The sequence below is a fragment of the Artemia sp. Qi Xiang Cuo genome, chromosome 2, assembly GCF_049724085.1.
Source record: "Artemia sp. Qi Xiang Cuo chromosome 2, ASM4972408v1, whole genome shotgun sequence".
In the NCBI taxonomy this organism is placed as follows: domain Eukaryota; kingdom Metazoa; phylum Arthropoda; class Branchiopoda; order Anostraca; family Artemiidae; genus Artemia; species Artemia sp. Qi Xiang Cuo.
The window spans coordinates 95,066,216-95,093,484 of NC_142795.1; the positions used below are offsets into that span (position 1 = coordinate 95,066,216).

The 27,269-nt window shown below is 35.4% G+C and overlaps 1 protein-coding gene across 1 annotated transcript; it reads left to right on the top strand.

The window, feature by feature from the left end:
- The first annotated feature begins 794 nt into the window (after positions 1-794).
- RpL10Ab (ribosomal protein L10Ab) lies at positions 795-25,728 on the top strand. The gene is made up of 5 exons (XM_089104616.1): positions 795-887; positions 8,688-8,843; positions 17,509-17,657; positions 22,257-22,429; positions 25,516-25,728. The coding sequence occupies exons 1-5, from the start codon at positions 883-885 to the stop codon at positions 25,684-25,686; spliced, it is 654 nt and encodes a 217-aa protein (XP_088960742.1). The 5' UTR covers positions 795-882; the 3' UTR covers positions 25,687-25,728.
- Positions 25,729-27,269: the final 1,541 nt, after the last annotated feature.

Sequence of the window (27,269 nt, forward strand, 5' to 3'; positions counted from 1 at the left end):
TATCTGTCCACATTGTTTCATCTTGGGATTACGAAGGCTTTTGTATTAACCCCGTTCTCACCATTTTTCAGGCCTCACTTTAATCATAAAGTTATCTTTAAATATTGTGTTGCAACTGCTTTTCAATAGTGATATTTACTTTAATCATAAAGTTATCTTTAAATATTGTGTTGCAATTGTACCAAAATTTTTTATGCGATAATAAACCAAAGATATTGTATGTCTTCGGCTTGTGGTGGTTACTAGCGTATTCATTGGAATAAGTCATATTAAATTCTAAAAGTTAATAAAAGGAGTTCACAGCTGTTTAACCATTATGCCGCATAAAACTGCAGCTAAAACAGATGAATTTTGGCGGATCATTTAAATCATTGTTCTTCCGTGAAAGTGGAGCAGGATGAACAAAGGGTAAGCAAGCAAGGTAAAAGTAGAATTAGATTAGGGGCAAAACTTTTTCTGACTTCAGCACGAAAGAACTATTTTAGCACTATTTTATCATGAGTGGCACTGTAGCACGTGCTTCAATTTGTTGCACTTTTGTAATGCAATTTTTTTATTTCGTCACTAACGAAATGATGAGGATTTTGAAAAAGGTTAGAGAATTAACAAAAAGTTTGGACCGCATTTTTCCGTATTTGTTTTGAGAGATTTGTGCGAAGTTTGATTTAACCAGGACCACCTTTTTGCCGCGTTTGTTTGAAAAGATGGGTGCTAAGTTTGAAATAAACGGACAAAAAACTGATCTAGAACTAATCAAACTACACTTATCGGGCCATGCACGTGTCGCGGCGCAAGCCATTTTTGTTTGATTTTCTGGCAACCCTGGGCCAATGCGCTTTTAAGAAGAAAAAATTACATCCGAAGCTAGACTTTTCAGGAAAGATGAGGTTTGTTAAATATTTATCTTTTTTAATCGATAAAACTTCAATTTGGACTTTATTTCTAATTTATGCTAGTCAGTCTCTTTAATTAAGATTCCTCTGTTTTTTGTAATTTTTTCACTTAACAATTATTTTAGGGAATAGGTCCTGGTTCTTCTTAAGGTAATCAGCCAGTAACTGGAAAATTCAAACGAAAAGGTTGCCAATGCTAAGCAAGGACTGCATTGTCCCTGTTCGTTATATATTATTATTTTGAGTGATATTGTTTTGGCTTAGTTGCTATTTTTTTACTTGTGACTTTCCTCTAATAGGCTTTAGGAGGTTAGTTGAAGTGTATAATCAGTAATTCAGAAAGCTAATTATTGAAATCCAAAAATATACTACAGTGAAAGCTTCACTCTGAGTAGCCTAGGCTAAATGAAAACCTAATATAAGGCATATTCTCTTGGTCTTGTCTCAGAAACCACATTTAGGCCCAAGTAAAACTAAGGTAGGTTAATTAGATTTCATTGTTGTTAAAATTTAAATTCAGTGAAGTGCTGCTCCTGTATTAGGTTGGGTAAATATTTACCAAATCATATTATTGAGTTAGGAATAGGCCTAAAGTGAATACAACATTTGATGCCTTTTTTATGATGATTAGGCTATGACTATAATAATCATTTCTATTGGAAATGAATTTCAGCCCCCCCCCCCCCGAACCAAACCCCCCCCCTGGATGTGCAAATTTATATCCTGAAATGACATATATAGGGGGGGGGGGCTAAAATTCATTTCTGATAGAAATGATTGTTAGCCTATATTCCTAATCAGCATAAAAAAAGGGTCAATATATACAAAATCATATTATTGAGTTTCAAATAAATTTAATACACCATTTGATGCCTTTTTTATCCTGATTACAAATATTATAAGCATTTCTATCGGAAATGAATTTCAGCCCCCCTATATAGGCTATACCTAACCCAACCTAACCTAACCCTGAATTGGCATTTATAGGGGGGGGTGCTGAAATTCATTTATGATAGAAATGATTATTATATTTGTAATCAGCATAAAAAAAGGCATCAAATGGTGTATTCACTTTAGTCCTAACTCAATAGGGTAAGACACCCAGTAGTCGGACACTTTAATCACTTTGAAAACTTTTTGAAATTTAAACTACTCTAATTAATGTATTATACCACCTAGAAACTTAATTTTTGTATCAAAAAATTTCTGAAGAATTTCTGAACAAGTAGGTTACTAATTCAAATAGTTTCACTTGTACAGCACCTCCTATTTTTGAATTTACTAACAAGTGACAATTCTGCCTAAACTCGGACATACAAACGGCTCATTGTAAATTGGTTATTAAAATAGTATAAAAGATTCTATCCGAGAATAGGCAGGTGGCCGACTACTGGGTGTCTTACCCTAATATGATTTGGTAAATATTGACCAAAAAAGGCATCAAATGGTATATTCACTTTAGTTGTTACTCAGTAATATGATTTGGTATATATTTACCTTAGGTTGTTTTATGGTGGCAAGCCACCATAATTAGCCCCAATGAAATATTTCAATTAGCCTAAATGATAGGCCTAAAGTTTGACTTCTGTGACAATTCTTTAAGAAAGGCTGCTAAAAACACCAGGACCTATGAATTTGGATGACATTTCTTTTTGAAGTAACTATTTTTGAGTTAAGTTTAAAGAGCAAGGGTTAAGGAAGGAGCAGCCCTTGGTAAATATTTACAAAATCATATTATTGAGTTATGACTAAAGTGAATATACCACTCAATGCCCTTTTTTATGCTCTTTACAAATATAATAATCATTTTTGTCAGAAATGAATTTTAGCCCCCACCCCTATATATACCAATTCAGGGTATATATTTGCACATTAGGGGGTGGGGGTAATTTTATTTCTGATGTAAATGAGAGGTAAGTTTAAACTTTACTCTCACCCCTCTAACGTGCAAATATATACCCTGAATTGGTATACATAGGAGTGGGGGCTAAAATTCATTTCTGACAAAAATGATTATTATATTTGTAAAGAGCATAAAAAAGGCATTGATTGGTATATTCACTTTAGTCATAACTCAATAATATGATTTGGTAAATATTTACCCAGCCCTCTTCCTATAGGCCTAAAAAATAATTTGTGTTGATTTAAAAGTTATTATGTTGCTTCTTACTTTGGTTGATAAAACTGGTTTTGTATTTAATAACAGGAAGGCTCAATCTTGGACAGATTTACTTCATGACAAGTGCTGTGAAGCACAATAATTATAATTTCAATTGTCTAGGCTATTTAAATGTCTTAATTCAAATTTTGAAAAAAAATCCAAGATTTTAGTCAGCCAATTCTAGGTAGATTCCCACTTAAGGGCTAGGCACACATAGCTGATTTGGGGAACTGATTTCAGCAAGGGTATATTCCATGTTGAGTGATCATCATTAATGATTCTAAGAGGTGGGACTAAATGATGTATTTTGGTGATTAATCATCATTAATTACAATTAATTTACAATAATCATTAAATACAATTTATTATATGTCTAAAGCTCTAAAGCCCTAGTACATTCCTTGTTTAGAATGTAATTAATGATGATTAATCAACAAAAAACTGTCACTAAGCCCTGCCTCTTAGCATCATTATTTAGAATCACTGGACATGGAATACATCCTTGCTGGAATTGGTTCCCAAAATCAGCTATGTGTGCCTAGCCCTTTAGTGTATAAAATGACACAATAATAAGCAGCTCAAGTTAAGTTGGTTTTATTTTGGTGCAATTAGGTCATTTTAAATGCTTATGTGGTTCTTATTAAGCTTATAGGGTAGATTAAGGTTTTCTTAGCAAATAAACCACAGAGGGTCATAAATACTGAAAGTGGTTTCATCTTCTCTGAGTCAGCCATAGTTTTCAGCAGTGTTCTGCAAAGAACTAACTTGGGACCTTCATTGTTCAATATGTATGTCAATGACTCTTCAACAAACTTAAAGAATCCTCTGATGTTGTATGCTGATGAATAGATGCTTTCAAAATGGCCTGAAGACTGATGCATGTAGTTCAATACATCCAATACCATATATTGGCCAAAAAAAACTCAGTTGATCATATACCATTGGGAATATCAACTTGAGGGGGGGGGGGGGTAGCTGAAGAAAACATTTGAGGCATTATTATTGACAAGGGACTCATGTTACATAGCCATACATGAACTCAAGCTGCAAAAGAAAACTGGGCTCATACTATATACACGGGTATACAGGAAAAAATGGGCAATGTTATCATGACTAGTGATTTGCAAGAACATCAAGTCTAACTTCAGTTTTCACTTCACCCTTCTACAGCTCCACCAGGGGATACAGCAGGTTCCCAGAAGCCAGCAACATGTGTGTCAAATACTATGTTGTTTATTCCAGTCAAATGCCACTGTTCAATCCAAGAGTACCAAATTATTCAAGAAGGATATTGACTGGGACTAGGAAAATGTGGAATAGAAGCCATCTTAGATGGTGTGCAATCTTGATGAAGTTCACACCATCAGTGTGACTGTATAGGAGACTTAACCCCATCTTATCTCAACAGTCAGTGCAATTTAAGGAAATTACTTCAAGTTAAAGACTGCATAATGAAAAGTGAAAAATATTGTTTGTAACTAGTGATTATCAGTTAGAAAAACTGCATTTGTATGGGTTGCAGCCACATATCTCAAGGGACAGAATCTTTTGCTGGAATTCTTATGTTTAACTGAATTTATTAACCATTATAGAAACAGTCAGGGAAAACCACACTTATTAGGTACAGAAGTAAAACTTAACTAAAAATGCTTTGTTCCATTGACTTTATCTCTAATATATATATACAATTTTTTTGAAAGGAGGGATGAGAGTGGGGGGGGGGGTAAATGTGATCTCTGGGCCTTCATTTCTAGATTTGAGTAACTAGACAGAATATACAATTTTTGAATGCCTGCTTTTCTTTGCTAATAACCTCTGCTTACAGGGTGCTTGTAGCTACTAGTCTCATTATTATGGTATTATCCATCTTCTGATTTTTTTTTGTCAGGCAGAATAGTAGAGAGGTGAAAGCATTTGATACAAAATCAAGAGTCTAGTACCCTCTTAAAGGGTTGAAATCATTAGGTGACAAGTATTCTGCCTCTTGTGCCTGTTTTGCTATGTTTCCTCCAAAGAGCATGCTTCCAGGGATGATATAACACTCAATGTAAAAAATAAGGTGTAAAAAATGTCTGGGAAAAAATGACTGGTAGGAGTTTACTTAAAATACAATCAATGAGAAATACATTTTTTTTGTCCATTTCTGGGACCAATAAGGTTGTAAAATATACCTCTCAACAAATATTTATGTGGCAATGAATACATTATTGCTATGAGTCAGATCAAGCTTATTGTAAAGGATAATAGTTTAAGAGATATTAAAATAAAAAGGAGATGCAGATTAAAATTGAAGAAACACCTGGGATAAATATATATATATATATATATATATATATATATATATATGCTATCCCACCATGAACAGTTAACCCAAAATTACATTGACAGAAGGGTGTATATCACCAAAATGCTTATTTTATTAGGTTTTACGTCCTCCTTTAAAAATACTCAGAAATTTCCAGAGTTAAGATTGTATGCTCTTATGAGCTCGATCTACAAGGGTAATTGAACATGCAGTCAGGCATAATAATGTGGAAACTAAATAGATTTTGTAGGAACTCTCCTTGTGCACTCTTCTATGGGCAGTGTTGTAGTGATACATGTACAAGCTTGAAATTATTTTAATTTTAAAGTTTACCCAAAAGGACCAACAACTCTAAGATAGAAAAAAATTGTTTCTCAAGGTTTAGTAGGCCTCATGAATGCCCCAAATGTTGCATAGAACTCACTAGCCTATAGAGCAAGCCTTGATTCTCTACTTTGATCCTGTCCCTCCAAGGGGAGTTGCACTGGCTATTTGATTAATTGTATTTAGATATTTAGCACAGTAATTGATGTAAATTTCCTTGCAATATTATGGAGAAATGAAGATTTTGGGGAGATGATGCATATAATCCTTAGATAAATTTGCTGCCTTCAGATTTTTTTTTATGCATTTAGCTTAGCCAATCCTGAAAACCAGGCATATGGGAAGAGGGTCTTTTTGGATAAATTTTGGCATCATTTTTAATTTTACAAAAAAAAATCTCCCAAGGAATAATTTGGGCTTTGGATCCATTTCTAAGTCATTTGTACACCTCAGCTAATTTTAAAGTGATGAAAAACTTATTGTCTAGTTAACTTATTATAATACTGTTCACAAGTGTACAACTATAAACAATTTACCAATCAGAAACAAGTTTACATACTTATGGATCTTGTGTAAATCAATATGATAGGCCATGTTAGCCCTTGTGAAGCTACTCCAAGGCTTTCACTTTTCTGTGAAAATCAGATTTATTTTAACTTGAAAAAACAAAATTTATTGTAACTTGAGTTTGTTTTTGACAGATTGCAGCCCTAGGTAAAATAGTTCCCAGGACTTAAGCTGAGTTCTGGTCCAACTTGGAATAATTGTTCATATTTAGGACTGATTCCCCAATTGTTCTATCCACATAAGAAAAGAAGGAATGAAAATAGGAAGCTCAAAACACTTTGCCAGGCTTTGGCAAGGTGAAAAGCTGTTTAGGCTGTGTCCTTAGCCTAGACTCATTCCTGTAGTGATGTTATCCTAGTACAAACATTTTCAAAATTGCTGCTAAGTCTGTGGCCTGGTAAGAAGGAAAGGTTGAAGCCACAGTTTATATAATTATCCAGTAAGTTTATTGCAGATCATTTCTGATCTTCATTCTTGGTACAAACAAAAAGCTCCTCCCACTTCTTTCTGCATTAGCGGGTTAGTCTGTTTCCAACAAAGTGCATTATTCGTAATAGCGGGTTTCCACTTGTTTCCGGTTAGATCACAGTCTGACTTGTCTACCCGTGAAAAGATCTGATTCCGCTTATGTTTCTATCTGCAAAAACGTTCTCTGGAGCACTCGCACCTTGGTCCGGGTTTTTATAATGGGTGAGATAGGGAAAGATCATACTGGATAATTATATAAACTGTGGTTGAAGCTGGCTTCTTAAAGATACTTCCCTATGTTCTCATTTGGACTGTATATCCATTACTGACAATTCCATGTTGATTTTTATCAGATTGTAAGTCTTAGCTTATAGGTTCCTAAGATTTGAGCTGGTTTTTAGGACAAGTATTTTATTAAGGTGCTGTCCTTACCAGTATGAATAATGATGAATCTAAGGAGAATTTCCTTTTACCCCTCTCAGCCTCCAATCAAAAAACAAGATTGGTTTCTGTTAGGGTATACATGTTAATGAAGAATTTTAAAGAGCTAGGGAACCTAGTGTAGATTCACAATTATGCAACACTGGTGGCATAAACAAGTTACTGTAAATTCCTTTGCCTTGCCACAAGCTCATACTTTTATATCAAGAAATTCAGCTGATTGTCTTTTATCCCTTGATTTTGTTTTATGTTGCCTTGTCCATCATTTTCTTGGAAAATGATGGAAAAGCAGTATTTGCATGCATGTCTGGCCAGAAATCAATGTCTAGGAAATTAACATTCACAAGAGAAATTCAGTGTTTAGCTAAAACTACAAATTTAGTTTCAAATAGATTACAGTTGTCATTTTTAGCCAATCAAGAGAGCTTGTGTGGGCAAAACTTTCAAAGTTATAATCCCTATTTTTACTGTCACAAGATATTAGATGAGAAAAGCCAGTGTCCTTCACTATTATGTCTGGTGTTGCATATTTGCCTAAATTGAAAAAAATAATTAATGAGAAAACAAATATTTAATTTCAGTTTAAAAATGTAAACATAGACAATGCAAATCATGGGATAATACGCATTCTGATTGGCTGTAATCAAAAATCCTAGACTTCTAGTTCTAGAGTCTAGAACTGGATGCTTAGGTGTAACTTGTCTAGACAAGCACCAAATTATACTTGTGAGGGGTTAGTGGTCTAGACATTGATATCTGGCCCAGACACAGGATTCTAGCTAGACATGCATGTGAATGCTGCTTCAGGCAGATCACACTCAAAAGAGGAATCCACTCCATATAACCCTTGCAATCCCCACTGAAAACATTATTTCAAAGAAAAACATTGGAATGTATAGAATATTTTTTTGTTTTTATTACATTTTTAGCTTATAATTATCAAAACTGTTGTAAATTGTCCAGATTCATCAAACAGTTTATAGGTCTGTTCAGTCCTTGAAACCAGTACAAAAATAGCAGACAGTGTGGCCAAATCATCAAGAATAATTTTTTTGAGAGATAAAAATGATATAAATGCTGTGTGAAGTGTATTTTTTGTATGTGTTTACTTCTTACCAATAGGGTATAAGAATGCAAAAAATTATGCTGAATTTCAATTCTCAAGAAACAATGCCAAGCTGGTCTACACAAGGAGTTGTCCAAGTTTGGGTAATGTCCTGGCTTTTTCCATGTTTTTTATCTGGCTCATTGTTTTGTTTTCACTTTTTTTTTATTAATATAAGCAAGAAACTGAGTTGTAATCAGGTTAATAAAGAAGTTTTATTTCAAAATAAAAGTTGTTTGGATCATTTAGACTTTGGTTGAAATATTTGTGTTTTCTTTTTTTTAAGAACCAGTTACAAAATCACTAACTATTCTTATCTTTTGATGACTTCTACTTGGCTGATTCACATAAATGTAATTAAAAATTGTATACAAGCACATGTGTGGGATGTTATTTGAGAGACTTAATTTTTTTCCTTTTTAGCTCAAAAGTATCTCGTGACACCCTTTATGAGGCAGTCAATACTATCCTGAAGAATTCTCAGGAGAAGAAGAGGAAATTCACTGAAACAGTTGAACTTCAAATTGGATTAAAAAACTATGACCCCCAAAAGGATAAGCGTTTTTCTGGCACAGTCAAGTATGTCTTTCAAGGTTTCAATTTGACCTCTACCCAGGGTCTAAAAAGAATTGGGGAGGTAGTAATTATTACTGCCAAATAGGTCTAGCTATCTGCTTGACTTAAAATGGGTGAGTTTGTTGTGATAGAGTTGGATGTTTCTACATGAATTTGTGTATATATATTTGAGCTCTAATGCTGCTACACAACAATAATCATGAACAAACAACAGCTAATTTAAAGGTGTTATGTCGAAAAAACAATAATCATATTTTAGGGTTGAATTAATTAAACATTTTAGCAATTCTTTTATTTTTGTCTTTTTGAGTTGGTCAGATGTTTAAATTTTTGGGGGTAATAAGGTTAATGTTGAGTCATAGATAACCTCTATTTTGTTAGTTTGCTTTTAGTGAATAACAAAATAATTTGGACTATATGCTATTTCCTTTTTTACTAATATTATTGCTGTTAATACAGTATTATTTTATAATCATTCTATTGTCAGTTATTTTACTACCTTACTATTATTAATTTGGTTACAATTGGGTGTGACCTACTTCCATCTTAATGACAGCTTTATCAATTTCTTGCTTTTAAAATGTGGTAGTTTTGCAATTAATTAATAATTATAATAATTATTTTTTTGGTACTAATTAATTTAATTAATTAATATTTGAAGGAAGAGATATTGCCTTTAAAAAGTTGTCATCAAAGTTGGAAGAACATATCTCTTGGGTTGTTTAATTCCAGAACTAAATTTTACAAGCAAATTTCTAACTCCTTGGTCAGTCCTACTGCATTTGTTGCTTATTGTTTCAGCTATTGCCTTTGAGTTATTTCCTTTATAAAATTCACATAACACACTTTTAAGACTCTATATTTCAGTGCATAAGCAAACTAAGTTAAATCTAACTTGCACAATAGATGGGAAAAATTAATCAAGAAACATGACAGGTGAAAGAAAAGGAATAATTTTTGGAAGACAATGTTGAAATAGCATTTTTGTTTAAAATAATGGCGCGTTCTTGTTCATGATTTAGAAATTATTCTTTGGCAAAAATTTAAGAAAGGAGTGCAAATTTGAAAAAGCTTTACTAAAGTTTCCAGAATATTTGTTTCTAACTCAATAATTTGAGTATAGGGAATTAAGAAAGTGCAAATCCATTGGATTAGGTTAGTGTTCTTGCAGCTAAGCCTGTTGAAAAATAGCTGTAAAAGCAAAAGACATGTTTCAATGAAAAATTAGACCTTGTATGTATTCACCTGAATATTAAAAAAAACTTAATGGCATGAATTTACATGACCATAAAGAAGCCAATTCATGGCTTTGTAGTTAAAATTTTAAGCAGATTTTAGTTAAGTTTTCTTTCATGTGCAGTTTTTCAAGCTGCATTGAATGGCACACCTGTAAAAAAACAAGATATGTTAAATTGCATTAACAAATGGAATTGTTTTAATAAGAAACAATTTTCTGCGTTATTTGGCATGCGTTATAGATACTAAAAACAATCCAGCCACTCCTGGGGGGGGGGGTGAATTGTATAATTTGCTCTTCAAACATACATAAATATGAAACCACAAACATAAATTTTTCCCTCGAAAATTAAGGCTATAAACGAATTTTCTCAAACCCGTGACCTATCTAGATCATTTTTTCATGCCAGGGAATTCTATGGTGCCAATTTTCAAAAAAAGAATAGAATTGAATACCATGTACCCCAGTCTTACCGGCCTATATATGTTTTATTATCATCCAGAAAAGCTCCTGTAATCCTTATTCTATCAAGAATTCTCTGGTTCGCCGGAATTAATGATCTCCTTACAATTGATCTAACATGCTTCAGAAACTAGCATTGATCTGTAGCTAACATCATTCGCCTTGAAATTGATGTTTGTAATTCTCTTAAAACTAGACAAGCTACAATGGCAGTCCTGTTTGACTGGTCAGATCTCTATGAAAATATAGTCCATGATAAATTAATTGATCTTTTAATTGGCCTGGATTTTCCATACTCTTTCATAAGATTCATGAAGTCCTTTTTAAGTTATAGAAGTTTTTATTTCCAAGTTAATGAGTATAGGGGAGAAACGAACATCATTGCCAGAGGTCTTCCCCAAGGAGCAATTTTGAGTCGACTTCTGTTCAATTTGTATGTTTCAGGATTCCAATTATCGCACTCATTGTTCGGCCTTTACGCAGATGATTTGGTTGTTTGGGAGTCTGGAAAAGGACTTATTTTTCTTCAAAGCCTTATTCAACAGGAATAACAGGATATAAGATTAGTTCAGAGATCTTCTTCAGCTTTTGGTTTTATAATTTTAATTAGTAAAAGCAAAGCCCTTATATTTGCTAATTGCTCAAGAGATCCTCCCAATCAAATTCAAATTTTCTCTAGTGAAATTCCATATTGCAACTCAGTGAAGCTACTTGGCCTGGGGATAGATTCTAAAATGTTATGGCATGTACATATTAATTCTTTGAAATCCACAATCATTTGGAGACTTGGTGTTCAAAAGGGTCTTGCTGGAAGTAAATGGGGATACCACCCCAGAATTATTTTGGATTTTTATAAATTACATATTCGATCTGATATAAAATCTAATATCAAATTCATTTTTTTTCGTTCCTCATATACATGTAATACCCTAGAATTATTACGAAATTTAGCTATTCGAATTCCCCTGGCTCTACAGAGGCATACTTCTGTCTAAATTAAAACAACTTTCTGGTTTGGTTTCCCTATGTGAAAGAGCATCCTCAAAGGAAGAAATATTTCTCGCGAATTCAAGCTTATGGAAGCAAGCATGTTGTGTATCATCATACCTTTGCTTTGAAGGCAGCTTGCACCGATTCATCTTGGAATCAGTCTCAATTGGAGTCAGTATTCCCCTATGCGTACCCCTTTACTGACACATACCTTGGGAAATGAGTCCACTTATTTGTCAAGCAGAACTTATTCCAATAAATAAAAACCCAAATTCCCAATCATGAGATTCAGCCTATTCTAGCTGAACAGATTTCGAAGTTGTACCCCAATCACAGGAAAATCTATTCAGATGGATCTTTCCAGGGTGAGAGAGCTGGAGCAGGAATATGTATTCCATCACTGGACCTTAACTTATTTTCTCCCCTTCCTTTGGGATCTTCCATTTTGTCAGCTGAATTATGTGCCATTCGCTTGGCCCTAGATGTTCTCTTAAATTATAGCATTGCTCTTAAATTATAGCATTGTAGAGGAGAATATTCTTTGCCTTTCTGACTCCAAATCGGCAATACTGTTGCTAAAAATAAATAAATAGAATTGCCAATGATAAGGATTTATTCAACATTAGAAGACAGCCTCTGAACCTCCAGGCTAAAGGCAACTAGATTTATTTCAAACATGCTCCAAGCCATAAAGATATCAAATATAATGATACTGCTCATTTACTGGGAGCCAAGGCTTCTTTGTTAAACCCAAGTCCTCTCTGGACTCGTTTCGCGTGATATTATTAGGCAAAGATCTAATGTTAATCACAGTAAATTGGTTCTATCTCCTTTTTATACTAGATTACACACAGTGCTATATTACCATCTGAAATCAAGTGCCCTTCTTCTCGATAGTTCGTTATTTAATTGAAAGCTAGATAAGATATTTTATTTCAAAAAATCACTCACAAGCCCACAAAGGGCAGAATTCGGACTTCGGAGTCGACAATATTAATAGTTGCACTAACACTGGCAAAAAAGAAAAAAAGAACACAAAAGAAAAATCATAATGAACAACCATTTAAAAGTCAATAATTACACTGAAAAAGTTAAAAAGATAAAAACCTGTCAAACTAAACTTACACAAATACAAATCAGAAAAAAATTTAAAAGGGACATAAAGGGGGGGGGGGGCAAAATAAGCGAATAAATACAAACAAGAACGAGACATAAATACATATAAATTAAAAGGGACACTAAAAAAGCGTCAATAATTCAACTACACGAAGTCAATAAAAGAGTTGAAAAGATAAAAACTGGTCAAGAAAGAGGGGATGGGGGCGAAAATAAATAAATAAGCAACAAAAAAAGAGAACGAAATATAATATATATACGAATTACAGGGGGAACTAAAACAAAAAAAGAGAAGGGACAAGAAAATGAGTGCAAGAACCTGGGCGGCACCATCAGCTAATAAAAAAAAGAAACTAGTGGGACATTTTATTCATTTTTTCTGTAATGAAGGGGACAAAAGGTTCGTTTCGTATCTGAAAGTGACGCAGCAAATGGGGGACAAAATAGGAATGCGCTCAGAAACAGCTCGAGGCGGCCGCAATCTGGATGGGGAGTGACGTTTGGGGAAAATACTTGCCGTCCGAGAGTTTGTTATTGCATTTTTTGCAAAACGGAGGCAGACATAAACATAAGACATAGGTTTATTAAGATCGAACAGCGTAGCCATGGCTAATTTATGCCGTCTTTACAACAATATGAAAAAAAAAATACAAATAACACTATAAAAAACCTAAGACGTGAATTCAAATAACACTAAGTCTTGTTGTATGCTTCTACGAAAGAGGGGACAAACGTGTTTTGTAGCGGTTGATCCTGCAGACAGGGGGTTGTAGCTTCGACTGGGATCTGCTTCTTTGGTTAACAGGAGCATCGGGTGGGAGGATCAGTCTGTGATGGGGCGAAGATAGCAGTGGCTTGCTGAGGGACATGATCATTGATAATCGTCTGTCGCTGAGAGATTCAAGGTTCAGTTCTTGCAAGAGTTTGTTGTAGTCGTCATTTCTGTTACCAACGATTATGTTAACAGCTCGTTTCTGCAAAGATTCAAGGTCATCGCAAAGGTAGTGGGTGCTCTGGACAAAAGGTCCCCAGACAGCGACGGCATATTCGAGTAGAGGTCTCACATACGTAATATAGGCATTTTTTAGGCTTTGAGTGTTGCAGCCAAACCTGCACATCAGGACTAGGGTCTGAAGTGATGCATTGCCAGCCTTAATAACCTTCTCCATGTGTTCAGTGAATGTGCAGTCCATCGATAATGTGACTCTGAGGATTTTTGCAGATGAAACAACAGGGAAAGGGACTTGCAGGAATTCCAGATCACATTTTAAGGGGCAAAACCTGAGGATCATTGATTTATCTGCATTCAGTGTTAGCTTGTAACGTTCACAGTCCTCAGAGAAGGATGCCAGAAGGGTCTCGCTGAACTGACGTTCGATTACACCTTCTCTCATGAGGTATTTGAGGACAAATGATAAATCGTCGACGAATTTGAGTCGCTCTTCGAAATTCTGAAGGAAGAAGTTGATGAGGGAGATAAATATGAAACCAGCAAGTCTTGTACCCTGAGGGGCTCCACAGGTAAGTTTAGACCAGTATGAGATCAAGTCACCTTCAAACAATGGAAGTACACACTGCATTCTGTCCTGGAGGAAGCTCATCACTAATGCAAGAGACCGCTTCTGTGCGCCCATTGCTTGCATATTTTTTGCTGCCGTAAGATGACAAATCAGGTCAAATGCCTTCCTGAAATCGGCGAGAGCTAGGTCAATGAAGGTACTGCCCTTGTCAAGCCACTTAAAGATAATGTCAACTAGGCGCACGAGGTATATTGAGGTATTGCAACCTTTGAGGCCGCCATACTGGTAACAGTCTATGTTTTCCGCGTTTGCTTGAGCAATTCACGCAGGATGAATGACTCGGTGACTTTTGCAAAGGTAGATGTGATTGATATCGGTCGTAACTCGTTGCAAGATTTGGGTGTTTCAGTCTTCGCTATAATACGCACAAATGCGCGTTTCCAGCACGACGGGAAAGTTGACTGGGCGAAACATTTGCTGATGATGTGTCCAAGTGGCTTGGCCAGGAAAAGAGAGAACTCTCGTATTAACGGTTTCCTTCACTCCAGGGTTTCCAGACTATCTTTTTTTAGGAGCAGAGAGTATGGCACCTTGCCTTCTTTGAAAATTATTCGCAAGGCTCTTGTTTGGATAGATTCAATTTTTTCCGACTCTTCGAGTGAGATATCAAGTTGCCAAACTTGACTAGCATATCCGAGATGCGGGCGGATAAAAGACGTGTAAATCCTTAAGTAGTGGGAAGGGGGGGGGGGCGCTGAATTTTTTTAGGAGCTTAAAGAGGGCGATAGACATATTAGCTCTATGGATGATGTCTTTAACGCAGATATCCAACTTTAAATTTGAAAAAATTGTGACGCCAAGTAGTTTAAATGAGGACACAGAAATTTCAGGAGGGACAGGATGAAGAAAATAGAGTGAGGATTTGAGGAAACAAATTGGCATAATCACGGACTTAGAGGGGTTTACTATCATGTCTAAGCCCTAGACACCGTCTCCAATTTCGCTGACGATGCTCATATGGTCGCGTATTAAAATTTTAAATCTTCAAAAAATATTGCGTCATCAAAAGATTTACAACAGTTAAGCAATCAAATTTCAAGGCTGTTTACCATGACTGAAAAACGGAGAAACCTAGGAGAGTACTTTGGGGTATGTCATTGTGGACAGGGAGAGGATTTGAATAATGATTCTGGTGTTTGGCAACCTGCGATCTATTTGTTAAGAAGGAGGCAACCAATTTCACCAGTAAGGGATCAATATTGAGAACTCGCTGACAAGTTTCTCAATTAAAATATTATGGTTAACAAGGTCAAATGCTTTCTGAAGGTTGATGAAAATTAAATTTAGCGAGGAATTAGGTTTTTCGAGGATTTTCCCGATGTGGTCGATAAGAGAAACGAGGTAGTGGTAAGTAGAGGTGGATTTTAGGTTCCCGAATTGCTTCAAGTCAGTAACAGGTAGGATTTCTTCCTTTAGCCTGTCTGCAAGGAATCCTTCATAAAGTTTTGAGAAAATATATTACTCCCCTCTATGCCGGGTCTGTTTCTCAACCGATGAAACAATCCAGCATGTCTTATTTGATTGTCAGCTACTGAGTGTGGAGAATATATCCCTTAAACGCCTCTGCTACATGGCTAATATCCCAAATACCTACACTGTAATCTTGAATTCTAACCTGTCTTGGCTCGTGGACATAAAGATTTTTAAGGCATCTATTGATATTTTAAAGAAGAGTCAAATTGATTAGTGATTATTAATGCACAATGAAGTAAGTCATTAAAAAAGGAGGCTATTTCTCATTTGTTTTGGAGAGTGCAGAAGAGAGCGGGAGTGAGCGTGAAGAACTGTATTGGTACCGGCTTGCCTATAGGTCTTAAACTGCTGGGGAAAGATGACTCAAGTACCCGCACTTCCTACAACCCATCAATAGAATTACGTTTAATTGGGATGATTGGTTTAACTGATAAGAAGACTTGGTTACGGATGAGGACAATGGATTTCTGAATTTCTGATGATACTTTTTGGAGAGTCAAAGGTATGAAAGGACTAATTGGTTGTTCATATACCCTGATATAAATTTTTGGAACTGGAACTGGAACAACTAAAGGAAATATGGCTATATGGCTACAGGTAAAGCTGCTATCAACTAGTGAATTGAACTCGATCCTCAAGACTAAGAAGAGTATCAAATCCTCTCAGCTGTGTAATTGTAAGAATGTATAAAGAATTTCGTTGTTATCATAAACAGAGGCTGCCCAAGTACAAAAGTGGTTATATAAAGATCCAATTAATCTTAAAATTTGAAGATGATGAAATGGGATTTTCTGCACTGTGGAAAGGGGAATGATAGTTGGAAAAAACTTTTTTCTAAAAATGCAAATGATCCATTAATTATTAATTCAGCTCTTGCTCTAAAAGACACCAATTGGTTTATACTAGTCTAGAACTGTTATTTTAAAAGTGATTCTCCTTCCGTGGGACGTTCAGTCTAAGTTAAAAACTCAAATGCTAGGTTCAACGAGTTCATAAAATCTATGATTCTATGCTCATAAAATCACAAAAAAAAGAATTAAATCAAAAACGGTTTCGCTGGAATTATTTCTCATTGAATTGTAGACATGATTGTCCAGGCTGTTGCTGTCCAAAAAACTCATCATTTTGACAATTTTGCGTATTTCGGGTCATCCTCTAGGCACTTAAGGATGGGACAGGTAAGACAGGTGAATTCCCCCTGAGATTGGCCAAATAGAACCCCTCCATCCTGCAAAATTTAAAACCTAGTAAAGGACAAACCACGGCCCTTAGAAATGGAAAAACGGCGTCGGATCGAAACAAAAAGTAGACAGTTGGAAAGTACAAAGGAAACATACAGGCCTTTGGCTTGAATAACAAGCTAAATCAATTTTTATATGAGAATCACTATCAATGCCCTCTTTTTTGCTCCTTATGACCCTATTTGCCACCCTTTGACTTAAAACTAAAGAATAAAACGATAATCATGCCAGTGCATAATTTAGATATTACTTTGGGTATAGGCATTGGAACATGCCTATACTGAATTAGATAATAATGCAATTAAAACAAATCTATGGCGTCATGTAAAATTACACATGATTTTGAATGAATGAATGAATCCTTGGTTTGAGGTGATATTGCAAGAAAATGAAGCGCAACGAGATCCCTTCCCATTTCTGAACCTGAATTCAAGTTTGTCATTTGATTGGGTTTAATAGTTTAAAATGAGGAAAAGACATCTGTTGTCTGAAAATATTCAAGTTCATTAACCAGATCGTTTTGTTAATAAAGTTGAGTAAATTGTATTTACATAATAAATAAATTCTAGGCTCAAGAACATCCCCAAGCCAAAGATGCAGATCTGTATTCTGGGCGACCAGCAGCATTGTGATGAGGCGAAGGCTAACAATATCCCATTCATGAGTGCTGAGGATTTGAAAAAATTGAACAAGAACAAAAAGCTCATCAAAAATCTTGGTATGTATTTTCTTCCAACTAGGGTCATTGTCAGGGAGGGGGTACCCATATTGACCCCCCCCCCCTCCAGAAGTTTTGCCCAACCCGCAAAAAAGTAGTAAAAATACACCTAGACAAATTTTTGTTGCGTTTTGTAGTTTTATGTACCCCCCCCCCCCCTCCAACCAAAAATCCCAGATGCCACCCTGACAGACCTATTTATGAATCTGACATTGACACTAGAGGCAATATTAATAACTAAGCCAGTAAATTAGAATAGTTATAAGACTTTTGAAAATGAATTTATCTCGGCTGCATGTGTATGATATCAGGTTTCAGAGGTGGGGGGGGGGATATTCATTAAAAGTATACCAAATAATTCAACGTAACTGAAAATGCAGTTTTGGAGGTTTTAGACTTGTGTATCCAAAAACGTGAGATTCTGTATTTCCTTTCAAGAAGAATGGTTTTGAATTAGTTTTTTGTTTGTTTGTCACACTTGATTGTATGGAACCGCTGATTTTTTTCCTTGTTCATAAACAAGGGAAAATATCACTTAATGTAGCAAGTGACCAGTTTTTTGAATAAAAATATTTTTCCACGTGCTTTGGGGGCTGAAATTCTGAGAAACAATCAAAATTAGGACTCGGGGTAAAATATATAGGAAGATAGACCAGAAAGCAATTTTTGAAGGGATTAATGGTCCCTAGAGGCAATACTCAATATTAGAGTATTTTCGAATTATTCAAAGATGTCTTATTTTCTTAGACAAATATTCTGGCTTTAATTTGAAGGTTCCTGTCAAACTTTTAAGTTGCAATCTTTATTTTAACTAGAGAAAGTGAGGAATAGGAAAGTCAAAAGGAGAACCAAACCAAAAAAAGTTATCACAATATCAAAGAGGAGAATAAATATTACTATCCTATAGTGTTAAAAAGGGAATTGTAAAGTTCTGTAAATAAACGAAATTTTGCAAATAGAAAAACCAACAAAGTTGAGAAAGTTAGCCTAAGAAACCTATAATTCTGGGCCTTATCCAGGGAGGCAGGCGTCAGCTGGGTACAAAAAAGGGTTTTGTTTGCCAGTTGGATTGTATGGAACCACTGGTTACAGAATATTTGTAGAAGGATTATTTAAATGGGAATTTGAAATTTTTCTCCTTTATGAGAAAGTATAATATAGTATATGTACTATAAGACGGAGCTTCGCTTGGTGAAAAAAGAGAAAATATCAGTTAATCTTGCTAACCTTCTTGTATATTTATACTGAGATATTCTTTCGACAATGAAATAAAATTTTAACTAAGCTTTTAGAATATTTAATAGAGACACTGAGCTTCAGCAAAATTTTTTATAACTATTCCAAGTACTTGTGTCGTCATTGCTATGGAAAATGCTTGAAAAGTCCGACTAAGAAAAAAGAATTTCAACGAAAAATTCGACTATTGGAAGAATCTAACCCGGAACTTTCGGATTAAAAGTCAGACACGCTGTCCACTGCGCTAAGAAGGCGTATATATACTGATAAAGGAAATACAACGATAAGAAACTCATACGAATATGACGTTATTCATATTAAAAACCTTGGAAAAATGTTTAATTTTGAAAAAGACATTCCATTGAAAAATTTGACGATGGAAAAACGCCCCAATGAAAAGTTCGACTACAATAAGAGTCTAACCTGCGAACTTCGTGGTGCTCAAATCTTTTAACAGGTGTTGAGGGTCAAAGCCCCAAGAAACAACCAAAATCGTGACCCAACGGGGAGCTTTCGAGGGAATTAATGGCCCCTAGAGGTAATATACACTACCTGAGTTTGTTGATTTGACAGTTTCGTCATCGATAAATTAAATACAGATTTAAGAGCGAAATAGTATTCTTCCAGGTAGTTCTGGATGTTTATTAGAAAGGAAATCGAAAGCGCTACTAACGTGTTTTAAGTGACAATAAAACATTGTGCCATAGTAGAGTGGTATTTTCTGCCATTTTGCGGCGTGAAACGACAATTTTGACTGTCCGTTGAGCTAGCCAGTTTCACTGCGCCGTGGACACGTTCGATCCTAAATATGCACGTACTCCTTACAGAATAAACGGCTAAAATACACTTATTTTAAGCCTCATTTAACTAAGTTTATTCATTTGAGGCCGTATAAAATTATGTACAGTGGTGTATAATTTTGCATTAATAATTATGGAGGAGGGCCGGTGAATATTTGTGTAGATGGGGAGAGTGTACATATATTCACAAAACACTGGTTTCATTCCCAAAGTTCTATCTCTTGGTGAAACTTTCGATATTTATAGAAAAAAGTTTGGGGGAGGGTTCTATTTGGGGATGACAGCTTACATTTATATTTCTCTCGGCACTAAGGTAGGGAAGTGGAGGGGGATCGTAAGGAACATCGGGGAAATCTTCAGTTGTGGGGAGGGAGGTGTAAAGTGCTACAAGGATCTTTGTTTTCATTCAGATTTATATGGTAATATTTCTCATTTTCTTATTTATATACATCATTTAGTGGTATCTATTGGTATGAATATTCCGTTTTTAGAGTTTCGGTTACTATTGAGCCGGATCATGGGCGCCCATAAGCTGAATTCCAGGGGGGGGGGGGCAAACAACAGCGAATCGGCAATTCTAATGCAATATAGTAGAAATCTCAGAAAAAAAATAAAAAAATAATGCAAAATCATTCAGCCAGGGGGATCGGGAGCCCCCCCCCATATGGGTGCCAATGAGCCAGATCGCTCCTTACTTGCAGTTCGTTACCACGAACTGTTTGAAAATGTCCTAACTCTCACCGTATCTTCAGCTAAATGCAGAATTAATTGTACTTGATATGCAATCCTTCTTGAATTCGGGAAATATATCTACGCTGTTATATGAAAGTAAAAGCGTAACATTAAACCCCACTCAAATGAGCAGAATCTATTCCGTATAGGAGGAGGGCTGCCACTTCCTCATTCCCAACCTCCCCCTCGTGGTCATAAAAACTTCAGAGGATACTCATTTGATGGGTAATTGAGAGTTCTAGTCTTCTTTTAAAGCCGAAAGGGATTCGACACTAACCTCTTGAGACACCTGATCGACGTTTTGAGATACCAGTTTTCTAATTTCTCTGTGGCTGCTCAATTCTGCTTGTTTGGGAATTTTTCAGGGGGTGGACGCCGGCCCTCATAAAAAATAACTCTGTAGATTTCACGAGTTTATTTAGTGAAATTTTCTTCTTTTGTTAGTTTTTGCTAGTAATGGTACTTATATTTAGTAAATTAGTGACATTCATGGTTTTTGTTCTGGCAACGAATTCAAGTAAAACCCTAAGAGAGGAAAACTATAATCGTGTATAACTAGAGTTCAAAAGTATCCTTTTCCCGTAAATTTTGGAAACACCATTTTGTATTGTATTTCTTTAAATGAAGAAACAAAAAACGTTGGATGGCACCTCTACGTGAATTGGTGCTGCTGCCTAGTTGTCACAACAGCAAAGGATTTTCATTTTGCGGCCAAGGAGCTAAGAGACTGTTGTCAGTGAGGCGTGCATGTAGAACTTTATGGGAGATGGGAAGGTGCTGCAATTCAAAAAATACCAATTTACTTGGTATTAATATAGTTCTCTATTCAGTATTGATGAAAGTAAGTGATACAATCGCAAAATAGATCCCAGACGCTTTTGATCTCACTTCCCAAAAAATTTTGTTTTAATTAAAGGGTTTACCAAGAAAAAATATTGCTTTTAGAAGACATCATCTACTTCTCCCGCTCTCACTTCTATGGAGGTAAGCTGTGCATATAATCTTTGTTTTTAAGTTCAAATTTTTAGAGGAGAGCTATATCCTCGTCACTCAAATCTAATGGAGATTGATTACATTCGCCGCCTCTGGTGTTAATTTTGGTGATGGAAAATGGGCATTAGTTGAAAAAGCTGAATTGAATTACCTAATGTCTTTGCTGGCATAGATATCACTGTCTATTCAAAGGGTTTTATCCCTATTTGAACTTTTTATTTATTGTCTTTGCTGGGTAACGTTTCATCATTTTCTTCCTCTTTTTAGTAATAATCCTTATATATGATAAACTAGCCCTAGAGGCAGCTGTGCTAAAATTGCTTGGTGAGTTGTACGTGTGTAAACCAAAGGTAAAGATCCACTACATTGGAGTAGTAGATTCGAGTAGCGATAATTTATGTGACAGGGATCTGGGATAGGTTTCCGGTTATAGGTATTAAAACTGTGTTGCCCACTAATGCCTTGTGACCGCTGAGTAGATAAGCCTTGCCTGAAAACAAGTAACCGGGGTTCCAATTTGTCTGTCTCAAGGAGCAGCGACCCGTGACAAACCACCTTTTATGTAGCACACGCCTGGTTTATGCAAAATGCTGCTTTCAGAATCGCAAGGCAACTTTTACAAGGAGCTGTGAAAGCGAGGACGGCTTGGCAGAGGTTTTCGCCAAAGTATCTGCTTTGCTTCTTCTTTGTTTCCTTTTACTGCCTGCAAATCATCCTCCTTTTTGTTTTACCTTTTATACATTTTTTCTTCGTTTTTTTGCCAAACGCTAAATCAGTTATCAGAATATTGCTACTACTTATGTGGATATTATTTATATTTCCTATTGTTTATTTGCAGCTAAAAAATATGATGCTTTCTTGGCTAGTGAATCGCTTATCAAACAGATTCCCCGTTTGTTGGGCCCCGGTTTGAACAAGGCAGGTAAATTCCCTGGGCTTCTACAACACAGCGAGAATATGATGCAGAAAATCGATGAAGTTAAAGCCACCATCAAATTCCAGATGAAGAAAGTAAGTTGATATAACGTTTATTTTTCTTCGTTCTGTAGATTTTTTTTGAGTAATCAAATGACTGTATCTCATAATTTTTTATTTTTTTTTGGTGGGGAGGGAGGGTGCAAATGACCAAAATCGAAGGGTTACCGATTGAATTTAATCTCCTCTTATCGATGACACAGACACATGGGTCGATCGGCTTTTGTGTCCTAATTAAATAAAAAAAAAACAAGTTTTTTTTAACTGAAAGTAAGGAGTGACATTAAAACTTAAAACGAACAGAAATTATTCTGTATATGAAAGTTCCTCCTTACTTTCAGTTAAAAAACTTGTTTTTTTAAATTTAATTTCTGATCGTTTTTTAGTTAATGCAGCTTTTATTTTGGCTCACCGTCATTGAATAAGTAAACTAAAATTTGCATATTAATTTTACTTTTCTTGTGCTAAATGGCTTTCCAATAAACCAAAACCAATACTATATGTAAACAATGGGCAAAGTTCATAATTACAGCCCTTCCCCTGGGAACTGTGGGGGATTAAATCATCCTAAAAGACATATTTATTAGATTTTCGACTATGCTCAACAAAATGGCTATCTCAAAATTTTAATTGGGTGACTTCAGGAAAAAAATGAGCGTGGGAGTGGGCCAAGTTGCCCTCTAATTTTTTTGGTCACTTAAAAAGGGCACTAGACTATATGTTAACATTGGGTAAAGTTCATAACTTTCAGCCCTCCCCCTGGGGGCTTTGAAGGATTAAGTCACCCTAAAAGACATAGTTATAATATTTTCGACCATGCTGAACAAAATGGTTATCTCAAAATTTTGATCGGGTGACTTTGGGGAAAAAATGAGCGTGGGAGGGGGCCTAGTTGCCCTCCATTTTTTTTGGTCACTTAAAAAGGGCACTAGAACTTTTAATTTCCGTCCAAATGAGTCCTCTTACAATATTCCAGGACTACTGGATCGATACGGTCACCCCTGGAAAAAAAAAATTAAATAAACACGCATCCGTGATCTTTCTTCTGGCAAAAAGCACTAAATTCCCCGTTTCTGCAAAAAAAAGGTTGAAGCTTCTAAACTAGAGTTCCCTTAAACGCCGAATCTGATGATGTAATTTTTATTAAAGTTTTATGACTTTTACGGTTGTTTCCCCCTTTTTTCGAAAATAAGGCAAATTTTTTCAGGCGTGAAAGTTTGGATGGATAGGACTAAAATTCGTAAAATTTATATATTTGATATCAGCATAAACATTTCATTCTTTTGATGTATCTATTGGTATCAATATTCCGTTTTTTAGAGTTTCGGTTACTATTGAGCCGGGTCGCTCCTTACTTACAGCGTTACCACGAACTGTTTGATAATTTGTGTAATAATTTTGAAAAAACAAACAAACTATAATACTCCTGAAAACCTTTCATATAATAGAGTATATACGTACTCTTGAGGTTGTTGGAGGTAGGAGGAACTCCTATGTCGGGACGATATAGATAAACAGCATCTTCAGGTTTATTGTTTTCGTCTGGCATAAATGGCAAATTGATTGCAAGACAAATAATGATAATTGCACTACTATTATATTTTGTATTGAAAAGTCGATTTTGACTCGAATACAAATAAGTTGAACAAAAGAATTGTTTGCAATTATGTGATGGTTCGAATAACCAAGGGTATCCCTGTTTCGGGGGTAGAAATGTTAAGGTAAGTTGATATTCCTCAGCAGTCGTACAAACCCAAAGATTACATTGAGTCTGCTTAGACTCAATTGTGACCTGTGATTTTTTTTTATTCCTTGCCAAAGATCCAGATTAGACTTACAATAAGATGCGTTGTGATCTGTTAATCAATGTTGAACGGAGCGTAGGCTCAGGTCGTAATTCCCCTCTCTTGTAACATATATTTCTCTTATGACTGCTTATAAGATTTTCGTGATCTTACAGGGGATACATTTTATTTATTAACTGAAATCAGACATCTTAAGCCAAAGACTACTAGACTGCTTTGCTCAAATTCATTTATTTAAATACAGGAAGTGAATTTCTAATTAACATGGCATGACAAAATAAAAATTTCGAACATAGAAGGAAAACCCTTGAAAAACCATCTCTGAAACAGCTGAAATTTCTATGTTCGCCTAATCGCAGTTTTAGTACCTTCTCATCAATCAATGGGCACTCTATTTTTCAATGTAGTAAATAGGTATTTGTCCATCCCCACGAGGGATAATCTTTCGTTTCCTACCCCTTATCAGGAGTTCTCCAGGAAAGGAGGGAATCCATGGTCTGTGTCATTCTTTTGTGATGATTACCAAAATTCTCATTGACGAGACAGAATCATGTTTAAGCCACACAGTAGTCGCCCCCGTTGATTAAAAATCAAGTTTTGTGATGGGTTTATCTTGATTTTAAAGTTGTACTCTTTATTTCAGAAACAGAAATTAAAATGACTAGAAAATGGTTGAAAAGGCTTTCATAGCAATAACTTCTTTATCTTTGCCAGAATCCTAGTATGATAGAAATTCTGCTCTTCTAAGCTTTTATCTTCTTAAATTAAAAAAGCCATGCTTAAAATTTTGACCCTGATTCGTCAACCACAAATTTTATGCTTTGAACATTGTCCAACTCGGGAAAATACACCTGACAGACATAATTGGCGAAGTAGTTCTGCGTAATTCTGATTTCAATTACGATTATAATGTGGTCCAAGCATCAATGTTGTTCATTTTGTCTGATTAACTGGTTAGTTGAGTTTGTTTCACGAGTAGTTTTTGATGTCTAAGATCTGAACGAGAAATCAGTCAATATTATTTTGTATAGCTCAATAAGGCATTTCTGTTCTAATTGTTGCCGCTTTTCCCTACCTCATAGGAATAGCGTGTACCCCTGGAAATGTGAACAGGTGGATAAAGAGACACCAGAAAAACCTTTCTCATTTTGGAACTAGTGCGAGATATGTCGTCCCGTTTTGAGTACGGTGATATCTTGGTTGTCTAGGAAGAGACTAAATTTTTGAATTGATATTTGGTGATATGGCCTGAGTGAGGCAGAGATTGTGTCTCTTTAACGTTTGTGTAATGCTTTTTTAAGAAAAGTTGCTTTCTAGGTGCTGTGCCTGTGCGTTGCCATTGGCCATGTAACCATGAGCGCTGATGAGCTGGCTCAAAATACCCATCTTGCCATTAACTTTTTGGTGTCACTATTGAAGAAGCACTGGCAAAACGTCAGGTCCCTCAACCTTAAGTCAACAATGGGACCACCCCAAAGATTGTATTGATTTTGTGATCTTTGTTGCTCAATAAATTTTATTGGGACATGACTAATTTTTTGCTTCATTTTGATTTTTAAGGTTATTCAGTGATTAATAATTTTTACTGAAACTTAATGTTTTATTTCATTTATAGCGTGTTCTAATCACTCAGTGATTGAACGCGAATAATTAAACATATAATTAGGTTTAAAAGTCCCATCAACTAAAAAATTTATTTTTTACTTGGATTTTAGGGTCACCCCTCGCCTACTAGGACCTTGTGGCCGAAACTCCAGCGGCTAAATCCTGTCCGGCAGAATTAGTATAAGAACAATGGTCAGAAACAAACATAACTTTCATGAACGCAGTTATGCCATACTAAATATGAGCACTACATTGCACAATGAAAAGATCTGTACGCACACATTCTTCCTGTTTAAAAACTGTTGCTAATTTAGCGTGAAAACGGCTGGGCATGTCAGAAAACTTACTACATTTGCGTACTGTGTGGTTGCAGCTAGTGTTTAACAGTAATAAAAATTTTCACCAGGTACTTAATGGAGCAAGATGGAATATAGATGGTTTGCAACCGAACTATTTCTTCGGAAAATGTTTTACCATAATTTTCTTAAACTTTGTTTGCAAAAACTATTGGCACATTCTCCTGTTTAAAAAAAAATTCTTTATGAAAAGACCGCACACGTGGAATAATCTATATATCCAAGCCACAAGGATTTTGCCACAAAAAAATTAATACAAATCTTTTTTTCAGAGAGGGCTTTCTCGGAGACGAAAGTCCGGTACTCAAGAGTTGTAGAAAAATAGTCAATGTTGTTTCTTCTCAATAGAGCGGCTGAAACATAAAAACTAGAATGTGATGGAAACTAATAATGCAGGTACTACTAAATTAACATGAAAATATTAAATACGTAATAATACAAATATTACAACGAAAGAAAGTCAGGCTACACAATTTAAATTTGTCATTTTAATAAAAAAAAACTCCCCGTAATGACGAGTCAGATCACACTTACTTGGGACAGGGTGGAATCTTGCGATATCTTGACAGATAATCCCATTTTCCAATAATTTTCTTGTAAGACGTCACTTGTCTATTAGTATGCTAATTTTATCTGCAAAAACAGTTCGCACATTCCTGTTTAAAAGAGTTAGCTAATTTTAACGGGGCAATTCAGGAAACTTGCCGTTAGATAGAATATGATTACTGCTAACGGTAAAGTACTAGGTTTATCTTAGTATAATATAACAAAATACTTCGCTGCGATAAAGAACTTATTTTTAGTGAAGTAAAACTGGAATTCTTTTTTTAACCTTAGCAATGGGTTTGTCAGAATGCTAATTTAGCCTGATAATTCTTTACACGTCAAGTGAAAAAAAAGGTGAAAACTTCTTTTTTTTACACAGTGTTAATGAGGGTTTTTGTTATAAGCAGCAGTTCAGAAGCCGAGCTGCTGTCTCATAATTTTCTTTCTTTATTAGCTCATGCTTAACTCTTTAATCTCGTAGTTATTTTATCTCCTATGCTGAGATGGATGTAGAGTTGGTTTTCCAGCATACAGATTGAATAATTTGCATTTTGTCTATGCTTC

Excerpts from the sequence above, each read along its gene's own strand:
- RpL10Ab (XM_089104616.1), top strand. Across the intron at positions 8,844-17,508 it reads CGTTTTTCTGGCACAGTCAA|GCTCAAGAACATCCCCAAGC; the intron begins GTATGTCTTTCA and ends AATAAATTCTAG. Across the intron at positions 17,658-22,256 it reads AAAGCTCATCAAAAATCTTG|CTAAAAAATATGATGCTTTC; the intron begins GTATGTATTTTC and ends GTTTATTTGCAG.